Source organism: Dipodomys spectabilis, unplaced genomic scaffold, assembly GCF_019054845.1.
Source record: "Dipodomys spectabilis isolate Male_0828 unplaced genomic scaffold, ASM1905484v1 ptg000039l, whole genome shotgun sequence".
Taxonomy (NCBI): Eukaryota; Metazoa; Chordata; class Mammalia; order Rodentia; family Heteromyidae; genus Dipodomys; species Dipodomys spectabilis.
Window position 1 is genome coordinate 8,389,401 of NW_024870716.1, and position 12,906 is coordinate 8,402,306.

At 39.3% G+C, this 12,906-nt stretch overlaps 1 protein-coding gene across 1 annotated transcript in view; it reads left to right on the forward strand.

Moving 5' to 3' along the window:
* Slc2a13 (solute carrier family 2 member 13) overlaps positions 1-12,906 on the forward strand; it is a 343,464-nt gene that overhangs the window by 67,582 nt on the left and 262,976 nt on the right. The window contains exon 3 of the mRNA XM_042677720.1: positions 5,394-5,602. Within this exon, the coding sequence (XP_042533654.1) occupies positions 5,394-5,602 (209 nt within the window). The remainder of the gene's footprint in view (positions 1-5,393; positions 5,603-12,906) is intronic.

The window sequence follows — 12,906 nt, forward strand, 5'->3', positions numbered from 1 at the left end:
CAGGTATCTGATGTAAAGATGATGTGACTTGTTAGCTGTCACCCTGGATATGATGTCATATGCTAGCTGATATGCTTTTTTTTTTAGGTGGGTTTTCATGTATTTTCATGTATTTATTTTTCTGGAACTACTAAGTTGTAAGTAACAGCTGATTGTGTTACCAGTTCAGAGAACGGGGATAGTTACCATGTGCTTCATGATTGGGTACCTACCAGCCATGAAGACACTTCTTGTAGCAAGTTACATAGTTGGAGCAACATGCTTTATTTTGCAGGTCAGGAGTCTTTTTTTCTGCCAGGGGCCATTTGAATATAACATTTGTGGACCACACAAAATAATTCAGGCAGGTATCAATGAGTGGGCAGCCCAGAAGAAGCACATAGGTGTCTCCTGTCATACCTGAAATGATTTCATTGGACTTATAATGCCCATGGGCTCAAAGTTCCTACCTTTGCCATGCAAATTTTTAGTGAAGGGCCTATTTGATTTTTCCTGAGGAACCTGGGTATTCCTTACCAGTAGCGGTAGAGTAGCAGTAGTAGGAACAGATCTGCTCAGCTGAGCTACCATGAGAAGGTCTGAGACCCAGAGTTGCTGGATCTCTGTTTCACAAAGCAATAGTTCTTAGTACTGTGAAGTAGGCTTGCCTGAAGTGAGACTGGCATTCTTCTTTGCTGGACTAAACTACACCATTTGAAAGTATTGCTCCCTGTTGGAAGGCCTGTTCCTTAGTTCACTGCTATACAGGCAGTGAGCATGCTAGTTGTACCTTAACTTCAAGGTTAGTGAAGGACATAAAAAGGTATCTTGCAGTGAGTGTTTATGATGCTAAGGATATTCTAAAGATTTTTAGAACGTTTGGGAACTTGACTTTTTATTTCATGGTTTTTTTTTTTTACCTTGTGGCAGGCTGCTTTCCCTTGTCGGCCTGGTATGTTGTCTTGCTGACAGAACATAAATGTCTTTTTCTTTAAGTTGTGGCCCTTGGGAGTTGTCTGTTTTTAACCCCCTGAGTGTTTTTAAACATCTGTGGTTCTTGGCCCCAAGAGCACATTAGCACCACCTGGAGAGGTTTTAATAAAATAGAATTCCTGGGCCTGGAGCCCAGACCAATTAATCACAATACTGGGGGAGGGTAGACCTGGACACTGGTGTGTTTATAAGCCCCCTTGATGATTCTCCTGTGGAGCAAGGGTTTAGAATCCTTATTTTAGCTTATAATAAGGAGATTTCCTATAACAGAAGGGCCTGCTGCTCTAGTTTATCACAGTGCTCTTTATCTGGTTCCTGATTTCCTTGGGTTTGAAGACTGTTGTCTCTCAGTACAGCTCAGTTCAGTTTATATCAGTCTGCTCCTTTGGAACCTCATGTTAGTTTTTCCTCAGTACTACAGCAAAACAGCCTCTGATTTATACTTCATGTTTCCCAGTCTGAACATCAAAAGGAAAGAAATATGTTGAGCAACATGACAAGAATTTTCTCGTTAACATACCCTGACCTGAAGTATTAGTTAGCTTTCAGTTACTGTAAGAAACTCAAAAAGATAAATAGTTGAGTCTTGAGCAGGTGGCTCCCTCCTGTAATCCTAGTAATCAGGAGGATATGGTTCAAGACCAGTCTAGGCAGGAAAGCTCTTGTGACTCTTATGTCCAATTAAACAGCAAAAAAGCCAGAAGTGGAGATGTAGTTCAAGTGATGGAGCAACTAGCCTTGAGCAAGAAACCTAAGAGACAGTTCATGCCCAAGTACACATGCACCCAGGGGAAGGGAGAGAAAGTGAGGGAGAAATGGTTTATTTTAGTTCCCAGCTTTGGATGTTTCAGTCCATTATCAATTGGCCTGTTGAGTCAGACATAATGGCAGAAACTGTGGCAGAGGAGTCTGCTCATCATATGGCAGCTGTGAAGCAAAGAAAGATAAGGAGGAGTCTGTTTGCAACCTCCTCTCTGCCAACACGCCTCCTCCCTCATGACATAGCTTCCTCTTACTAGACTCTACCTCTTAAATGTACAGCAGCTACCTATCAGTGGCACGATAGGCTGATAATCAAGTCTAGCATTCATAAGCCCTGGGTTTGCTTTCCTAGCACTATGAAAAGAAAGAAAATCCCAACAAACAAAAGCATAGGCTAATATTTATATTTGATTTTTTCTTGTTTTTGTTCCCCTATGAAAAAATATAAAAATATTGCTTTTTTGGATTTAATAGTAGTAAAGTACAATGTATGGTCTGAGCATAAGTGGACCTGAAAATGTGGACCCGTATTCATTTAAATCACTCTGCAGCTCTTTAATCTTTAATTTTCTTCAAGGAAGGACATGGGAGTTGTAGAGAAATGAAACACAGAAGTTTCCATCTTTAGGATTTTCTTTTTTTCTTAATTCTATTCCACTTAGTGTTTCCTTTTAAGTAATGGGCAATATAGAATAATCATTTCCTTTTTGTTCTTTCTTCTGTGTGTGTGTGTGTGTGTGTGAGTGTGTATGGGTGTGAGAAAGAGTAGGAGAGAGAGGGGGAGAGAGAGACAGAGAGCGAGAGACAGACAGACAGACAGACAGACAGACAGAGAGAAAGACTGGTGAATGAAACCTAAAATCTTACTCATGCTAGGCTGATGTTCAGCCAGTTTTCTTTCTGTTGTCTTTCTTTCCTTCCTTCCCTTTCCTTCCTTCCTTTTCTTTCCTTGCTTTCCTTCCTTTCTGTCTTTCTTGCAGTATTAGGGCCCTGTGCTCTTGCATGAACTTGTTTACTGAGCTACACTGCCAGTTTAGCATTTTGGAAATGGAGTTTTACAGACTTTTCTGCCTGTGCTGGTATTGAATCTAGGTCTTCGCCTCCTAAGTAGCAAGGATTACAGGCCTGAGCCACTGGCCTCCAGCTCTCAAGTGTGTGTGTGTGTGTGTGTGTGTGTGTGTGTGTGTGTGTGTGTGTGTGTGTGTGTGTGTGTGTGTGTGTGCAAGGATTACAGGCCTGAGCCACTGGCCTCCAGCTCTCAAGTGTGTGTGTGTGTGTGTGTGTGTGTGTGTGTGTGTGTGTGTGTGTGGTCAATCATGGGGCTTGAACTCTGGGCCTGAATGCTGTCCCTCAGCTTTTCAGCTCAAGGCTAGTGCTCTATCACTTGAGCCCCTGTGCCACTTCTGGTTTTCCCAGTGGTTTATTGGAGATAAGAGTCTCACAGACTTTCCTGCCCGGGCTGGCTTTGAACCTTGATCCTCAGATCTCAGCCTCCTGAGTAGCTAGGGTTACAGGCATGAGCCACCACTGGCAGGCTCTCAAATTTTTAAAGAGAGAACATAATTTTTATTTATAGCAGTACAGCTCTCATTTGCATAATAGGTTTGGTCATGTAGTTAACAAAGGAAAGGAGAGGAGACCAGAGAAATGTAGTTTTTTGAGCTGACCTCACAGGTTATCATCTAGATAGAGACTTTCCCAGAGGATGTCTGATTTTTGTCTATAGTAGTTTGGCTGAAAGGAATTTCCATGTAAACAGGTTTGCAGACCTAACTAATGCAAAAGAGTTGTTGCATCAATCACAATAATTTTCTCTGTAGCTAATATATAAAGTTTAGATACAGAGCTGCTTTAATATCACTTCTTAAAACATTTACTAAGGACCTACTCTATGACAGGTACTTTAGTAGGCATAGTGCTGGATAGTCAGATAGGTGCATAATTTGTTATAATACAATATAAATTAAGATTGAGAAGTACAATTAAATTGACTTTAAAAAACTGAATTCTTAAACCTTGAACGAAAAAGCTCAGGAACAGGACCCAGGCCCTGAGTGCAAACACCAGGACTAGCACAAAACAAACCAAAACAACAACCTGACTTCTGTGAGCACAGGATTTATTTTGACTCACAATTTCGGAAGTATTAGGCCATGCTCTGTTGGTCTGTTCCTTAGAGATTATGGTGTGATAGTATATTATGGTAGGCGCATGTTGTGAAGGAAATGGTTATGCATGTTGAATGGCCATCAGGAGAAAGGAACTGGGATCCCAGTGTCTCCAGGGCATATACCCAGTGACCTAACTTCCTTCTATCAGGCCTCACTTCCTAGAGGTCTATCACTTCCCAATAGTGTCATAGGCTGGCAACCAAGGCCTTTACAGGATACTTATCTCAACCATAACAACCCTATGTTGAGTGTGTGTGTATGTATGTGTGCCAGTCCTGGGCTTGAGCTCTTGGCTTGGGCACTGTGAGCTTTTGTGCTCAAGACTAGCATTCTGGGCTGGGAAGGTGGCTCAATGGCAGAGCGCTTGCCTTGCATTCATGAGGCCCTGGGTTCGATTCTTCAATACCACATAAGCAAAAAGAAAAAAGCCGGAAGTGACGCTGTGGCTCAAATGGTAGAGCGCTAGCCTTGAGCTGAAGAGCTGAGGGACAGGACCCAGGCCCAGAGTTCAGGCCCCACAACCGGACCACTCCTGCCAAAAAAAAAAACAAGCATTCTACTACTTTGAGCCACACATCCATTTCCAGAATTTTGATAGTTAATTGGATGTAAGGATCTCACAGGCACAGGCATTTCTGTCTGGGCTGGCTTTAAACTATGATCCTGAGATCTCAGCTTCCTGAGTAGTTAGGCTTACAGGTGTGAGCCGCCAGTGCCTGGCTGAGAATAATTTTAAATTTCAATCAGTTATGAGCTGGGGCAGAAGGCTTGCCTAGTGTGTGTGATGTACTGATTTTTATTAGCAAGGTGGGGCAGGAGGAAGACAATTCACCCATCCATCCACCTTCCTCTGTGAACTGAAGCAGAATCCATCTACTATGACCTGTAGAATCTACTGGGATTTTGTGTCTGGTCAATTCTTTGGTATAAAATGATTCATGATGATCAGCTTTTTAAAAATAAAAGTAGAAGCTCTGTTTAGAAAATAATTCACAAACCATATATACCACTTAAAATATATAGCTAACTTATTTTAATAGATTCACAAAAATTGATCCAGGTATATATTGGGATACAGTGTTTTCCCATCTTTCAGCCATTTTGTTGCTTAGAGATAAAAGTCTCATGGATTTTTCTCTTCTGGATGACTTTAAACAACTAATCCTCAGATCTCAGCCTCCTGAGTAGCTAGGATTACAGGCATGAGGGAATGGTACTCAGCTACATTGGTGTTTTTTATGTCTTTGTTTCAGAATATGTATTTATAATTGTGACTTTTGCCTATTTTATGGTAATTTATATGAGAGGAGTATTAGATTTTTCTCATTTTTTGATTTTTAGTTCACTATGAAAATATCTATTTTGAGATACGTGTTGCATATAATATATGGCAAAAAGAAACATTAGATATTGTTGTGATCAACATAAACAAAAATGTGTGATAAAGATTGACTGGGTGCTTACATGAGTGTGAATTTCTTGTTCCAGGTATATGTTGGGACTTGCAGCAATTCCTGCAGTTATACAGTTCTTTGGCTTTCTCTTTTTGCCTGAAAGTCCTCGGTGGCTAATTCAGAAAGGACAGACACAGAAGGCCCGTAGAATATTGTCTCAGATGCGTGGTAACCAGACCATCGATGAGGAATATGACAGCATCAAAAACAGCATTGAAGAAGAAGAGAAGGAGGTTGGCTCAGGTATGTGGATATTTGAACTTAACAGGAAGTTTAAAAACCTATAGTGGGTTTATTTAAAAGTTCTATTTTTTAGTATTACTTGATATATCTAAAGAATATATAATGGTTTTATGTATATGACCAAACTACAATGAATAACTTTTAGTAAAGCACTCTTATAATGCTACTATATGGTACTATTTCATGTAATTACTATTTTCATATTTTTACTATCTTTCACTTTTTGTAAACTAGATATACTTGACATAGTTGTCATCTTTTGTGTATTTTTCGAATACATAATATATGTAAATTGCTTAGGTATAAAAATATATTCACATTATCGACCTTTCAGCTTAATTTCAAAGGTCATTCTGTGAGCTATTGTTAGAATACAGAACCTCAATAACAATACAGAGTGCTTTGTTTTCATGTTTGCATTGATTTCCATACTGATTGTTATAAAGAATATGGACTACTTCATGTTCTAGATAAAGAAAAGGAAATTTCTATTTAATATGTGAGAATTTATTTTCAGAGAATATACTGTGTAATAATTTATAGCAAATTCTCAGGCAGTGTTTATAATCTTGACAGTCTGATTTATAAAAATAAATTTGCAGTATGTAAATATGAATAAAGGTAGAAAATTTTAAAACATTTTTAAACAATGAGTTAGTTTACATTTTCCAAATTTCTATTTTAACTGCCTGGATCTTCCTTTTGTCTCTACATTAACTGACAGCTCTGATGGAGATACTGATTTATAGTCAGAATATTTTTTTTTTTATTCTTGAGGACATGCTAAACAAACATACCCCTATTAAAGATACATGATGTGGCAAACACAGGTGTTAGGTATGACCAGTCATTTGCTCCTACTACAGTGGACTTGAATGATGTCTTCTTCCATGGATAGAATGCATACTGCTAAAGCAGATCCTTGTTTTGCAGGGTTAGTGCTAGTTACTAAAAGGCTCAGATGGGAAGATCTCTTGAGAACAGGAGTTCAGGACCAGCCTGAGAAACATAGTGAGATATCTCCCATGTTTGCTACATACAACTTGACTTAACTTTATGGGATTCAGGCACCACAGTAGCCTGATGGTATTACTTTATTGCACACACCAAAGTCCTGTGAGTCTTTTATACATGAAGGTCATTTTAGATACTTTTCAATATCTGCTATGTGGCTAGCAGGGTTAGCTTTTCTTTCTTCCTTTTTTTTTTTAATATGCCTGTCCTGGGGCTTAAACTTGGGGCCTAGGTGCTACCCCTTAGCTTTCTCTTTTTTCAGTGCTGATGTTGTACTCCTTGAGCCAAAGCTCTACTTCTGGATTTATTTTTTTGCTGGTTAATTGGTGGTAGGAATCTCATGGACTTTCCTGCTTGGGCTGACTTTGAACCATGCTCCTTACTCTCAGCTTCCTGAGTAGTTGGATTATAGACACCTTTCTCAGAAGCAGCTTTTACAGATGACCAACTTACTTCAAGCACAAGAAGAATTTTGCTTTTCAAAATAATTGACTCACTTGAACAGTCTATTATTTCTAATAGTATTTTAAAAAATTATTTAAATTACAAATAAATTTTTGCCCTATCTAAATTCCTATCTTTGATAGCTCAGTGGAGTGAGTGTTTTGTTTTTGTTGTTGTTGTTGTTGTTGTGTGGCTTGAACTTAGGGCCTGGGTATTATCCCTGGGCTTTTGTGCTCAAGGCTAGTGCTCTACCACTTTGAGCCACAGCTCCACCTCCAGTTTTCTAGTGGTTAATTGAAGATAAGAGTCTTCTGGCTTTTCTACCTGGGCTGGCTTCAAACTGCATTTCTCAAATCTCATCCTCCTGAGTAGCTAGGGTTAAAGGCTTAAGCCACCTGAGCCCTGCTTAAGTGTGTATTTTGTAGTGCTCCATGTGCTAATTATATATGAGTGGAAAACTTTGAATTTCACAGTTTTGAGAAAATTCTAAATGTTATTTAGAATTTTGTTTTTATTAATTTATGCGAGATAAAGACAATTTGATTTACTTTTTTAAAAGGCCTATTTAGAAGTAATGGATATCACTGATCTTTTCTACAGAGCATTAGCATGTAGTGTCATTTCATACCCTTAAGAAACATCTGGTTGGTCTAGCCATGCTTTTATTGACAGGGCACTGATTGCGTTTCATGGCTACTGGGAATATATAACTAAATAGACTTTGTAAAAATTTGAATCTCATAAGATGGCAGTTCTTTTTGCTTTTGTTTTTATCAGAAGTCTCAGGGCACTATTTCTTGGGAATAGATAATATATAACCCTATTTGTCATTATTGCTTTATTATATACACATTTGGATAGTTGGTTGATTTTGAGATCGGGTCTTTCTATATAGCCCTCAGTAATATTGAATTCTCTATGTAGCCCAAGTTGGCCTGGAATTCTCTATATATCCAGATAGTCTTGAGCTCTAGCTTCTCCTTTATTAGCCTCATCACTGCTGGGATCATAGTTGTATGTCATCATATACTTGGTTTGGACAGGTTCTTAAAAATACTATAATCTTATTTATTTAAATTTTATTATGGAAAAATAAATTTTATTATGAAGTAGTTGTACAAAAAGGTTACAATTTCATAAGTCAGGTCATGAGGACAATGCATCTTGATCAGTGTCACCCTTTCTATCATGCTTTCCATTTTTCCCACCACTATTTCACCCATAATTTAGGCCATTTTTTTCCTTTGGTGCCAGTACTAAGACTTGAACTCAGGGCTTGAGCGCTATCCCTGAGCTCTTTTTGCTCTAGGCCAGTATACTGTCACTTGGGCCACAGCCCCACTTTTGGCCTTTTGGTGATTAATTGGAGCTAAGAGTCTCATAGACTTTCCAGCACAGGCTCCTGAGATCTCAGCCTCCTGAGTAGCAAGGGGCAGGTGTGAACCACCAGCACCTGGCTTCGGTCTTGTTTTATGATTAAGAAATATGTTTAGTACATTTAGTGACTGTTATTTGAAGGCTGAGATTGGAAGATCTTTTTTTAAATTTTTATTTTGGTTTTTTTATTGCCCACCACTCTGTCATGTGCATTTCTCAGCTTGGTTGACATGAACTGAGAGTTTTAGGTCATCTCTTGGGCAATCAGTTGGACAGGGTATGAAAGTAGGGCTGTTCATTATCACTAGAGATCAATCTTAATCTGTTAATTTTCTGGGCATGAGAAGATGAGAGTCTTTATTAGAAGTAGGGTTTTTCTGAAGACATCTTGGGGAAATACCTGGGAATGAGAGTTGTGTGCTCATACACTTTAGACTGGCTTGCTTGATCATACTAAATCAACTTAATTTCATGGTAGAAAATAAGAAGTGAATTGCTGGTTTGACCTGAAAGGAAAGCAAAAGCTGCCACCAGCCAGGCATCAGTGGCTCACGCCTATAATCCTAGCTACTCAGGAGGCTGAGATCTGAGGATTGGGGTTCAAACCCAGCCCAGGCAGGAAAGTCCATGAGAACCTTATCTCCAGTTAGCCACCAGAAAACTGAAAGTGGCACTGTGGCTCAAGTGGTAGATTACTTGAAGAGCTCAAGGACAGTGCCCAGGCCTTACAACTGACAAAAACGCCCCCCCCCTCCCCCCCACCAAACCAGAAACAAAAAAAAGCTGCCATGGCCCTGTTATGGACACAGTTTCCCTAGATCCCTGCCATAGGAGCCATTTCAGCAGTCTTTAGGAAAGGCCTCAGATGAAGTGCCACACCTGCCACCTACTTCTCTTCTCTACACAGTTTTTTGTTTTTGTTTCTGTTTTGGTGCCAGTCCTGGGGTTGAAACTCAGGGCTTTCCCTGAGTTTTTTTTTTTTTGGTCAGTCATGGAGCTGTGGCTGATTGTTTTGAAGGCTAGTGCTCTGTCACTTGAGCCACAGCTCTACCTCCAGCCTTCTCAGTGATTAGAGATAAGAGTCTCATGGACTTTCCCAGGCTGGCTTCAAACCTTGATCCTCAGATCTGGGCTTTCTGGTTAGCGAGGATTACAGGGGTGAGCCATTGGTGCCTGGCTGCACTGGGGTTTTAAAACAGAATCAGAGGAGGAAAATATGAAGAAGGAAGAAGGTCCCTCCTATAGAAACATGAAGATAGCAATGTGTGTGACACTTGCAGAAGGCAAGGGGAAAGGAGACAAGAGGGTGGTTGTCAGGGTAGTACACAATAGGACAGGGAGGGAGGCAGACATGGCATATGTAGACAGACTTCAGACCTTGGGACAGTAGGGGAGTGCCTTTTATAATCCTGTAGGTTTATTGTATCATGTGTTAAAATCCTGGGGCAGAGGATGTTTATGAGTTACCTGCCATGTTAAAAAATAGGTATATTAATTTTTTTTTTACAGGAAGAATACTAGCTAGAAAGTTTGCTTTGCCTTTTGGTTCCTTAGAAGCTTAATGTAAATACTAGTATATTTACCTACACATGCATGCACACAATATATGTGTTTACTTATACATATAGACACACAAACTATTTTTTTGCAGTGCTAGGGATGGAACCCAAGGCCTCATTTATGCTAGGCAAGCGTTGTATCACTAAGCCACACCCTTCCAATCCTCAAATCTTAATAGTTAGGCATTTATGAGAAGTAGCATGCCAGAGGCTTGTTGAAATTAAGCCTCGTCCTAATTTTTGCTAGGTGCTGCTTCAGAAATATTCAACCCAGCAAGATTTTTACATTGTGCAATTTTATCAGCTAATGAACTCATTAAACCAGGCAAATGTTGGCTCTGTTTTGCCTTTGATGAAGTGCTTAGTCCCTAGCCTACAAAGGAAGAGTGTGATAGGAAGGGGAATTTATTCAGGATCTTTCCATGAATTCATTTAAGAACATGATTTGCTTTACCTTCAGCTCTTCAGGGGTCATGTTTATCATATACAGGAGCGGAAGGCTGTATCTCTTTTATTTTTTCCTGTAGTAATTTTGCAATTAGGTCATCAAGTCTTCTCATAAGTCATTTTCTTTTTCATTTTGCTTGTGGCCATTTCAGCAAATCCTATTTTGCAGATTGGTCAGAGAGGGCAAATATTTATCATATTTTGATGGGAATTTTTCTGTAGTTTCTTGAGATATCCAATTCTGAGTAATGACATTGCAATTGAATGCTCATTGTGGTTGACATCTGTTGCCTTGAGAGGAAAGCAGTCCTTTCTTCCACTGTTTCTCATGGGTTGCTTTTATTTTGTTCAGTGGAAGGAAGTACAGTGTCATCTGACCCAAAGCAATGCATATCTGTCATTTACTAGATGAACTTCAACTTGCTGTTGACAAATCATTTCTTGACAAGCTGACCCATAATTTTCTGAATATTAGCAAGGAAAACATTTCTATAATAGAGAGGTTATTGCAAAATTCCAACAGTTTTCTCAGTGGGAGGTTGTTACACATACATGGTTGACTCAGAAGGTCAAATAGAATGGTGTTCATGCTCTGTGTGTGTATGTTCATTCATGTACGTGTGTGCATGAGTGCGCCCACACATATATGCCAGTACTGGGGCTTGAACTCAAGGCCTAGTATTCTTAGTTGGCTTATTCATAGAATGCTGATGCTCTATCACTTAAACCACACCTACACTTTTGGCATTTTACTGGTGAACTGGAGATGAAAGTCTCATGGATTTGTCTGTCCGGGCACAAATCTTGGCTTCCTTCATAGCTATGATTATAGGAGTGGGCCACCAGCACCAGACCAGGATGTTTTAATCTGTTAGTCTTAGTTCTGTTAAATAACAATGTAATGGCAGAGATCACACCCTGTTCTGTAATTCTAGCTACTCAGGAGGCTGAGATCTGAGGATCTCAGTTCAAAGCCAGCCTGGGCAGGAAAATCCAATTAACCACCAGAAAAACCAGAAGTGGCACTGTGGCTCAAGTGGTAGAATGCTCACTTTGAGTTAAAGAGCTCAGGGACAGAGCTCAGGCCCAGAGTTTGAGCCCCACGACCAACCCTCTCCACCCCACCCAAAAAAACCCCACACAAACAAATAAAACCAATATACTAAAGCAATATATACTCTATTCAGTTTGTAGTAAAGCTTTCCTGTTTTTCATAACACATGATGACTTATTTAAAATCAACAATTTCATCCAATATGGCTTTAAATAAAGGTTGCCATCGATTTTCTAAATCCCCAAGAGCGATTTAAAAAATCTTAAGCAGAATTGGAATAGTTCTTTGGTTTTTACATTAAAGTGTCATTGACTTCTATTACATGGAGCTGAAGAACAGCACAGAGATTTTCCATTTGGTGGTCTCATGGGAGAATGGAATGTTTTTCAGATTATTGGTAGGCTTTCAAACCATTTTTCTTGTCTTATTAAGTACATAGGCAGTACTTCGAGGGTGTATATTTCTATTTTCTTAGATATTCTTAAACTTGAGTCTGATAAAAATCCGTGCTAAAACAACTTTGGTTATATCAAAGATTTTTTTTTCTCCCCAACTCACTGTGAGGTTCAGACTTTCAGTGCTCTGTATTTAATACAAGCAAATAATGGGAGAGGCATAAAAATCTCCAAAAGACAGATATTTCACAAAGAATCCTTAATTTCTGAGTTATTGCTTCAGGGTAGTTCATTCCCAGCATAACACAAGATCCATTATTCAGTACAGGTAATAAATAGTCTTTGTAAATAAAACCAAGATCTGGTGATTTTTTTTCCCTCAAGATAACACAAATAGCTTTGCCCATTAAAGGTTATCTAATCTTCAAAGAAAGTTAGAGGAACATTCTGAAACAAACTTAATTTTTTCTCCCACTGTCCAGGGAAAGGGACCTGAGTCTGTCTTTGGTGTTGGGACAGTTCTGTTGATGCACCTGACAATGAGCTGTGCCATGTCCTATGTGAAGAAACTTGACATGTCACATCTTCTCAAATATTTCTCATAAATCCTCAAAACTGACTCATGCCTAAAATCTTAGCAACTCAGTAGACTATAATCTGAGGATCACAGTTCAAGGTCATCCAGTACCAATAAATCTCAGAGACTCTTATCTCCAAGTACAGGTGTGGCTCAAGTGGTTGAGTGCCAGCCTTGAGCAAAAAAAGCCAAGCTGGAACATGAGGCCTTTAGTTCAAACCCCTGTATTAGTGCGCATTCATGGACATACATAGGAGCATGTGTATACATGCACATGCATGCACATACACACAATTTCCCAACCTTCTCACTTTTCACTCTTATTTTAAATTAAGCTGTTTTTCAGAGATAGTCAAATAGCATTCATTTTCTTCCTCTTCTTATTCTCCTTGCACTCCCTCTAAGCTGTCTAAGCTATCTTTTCAACCTGTACCTTA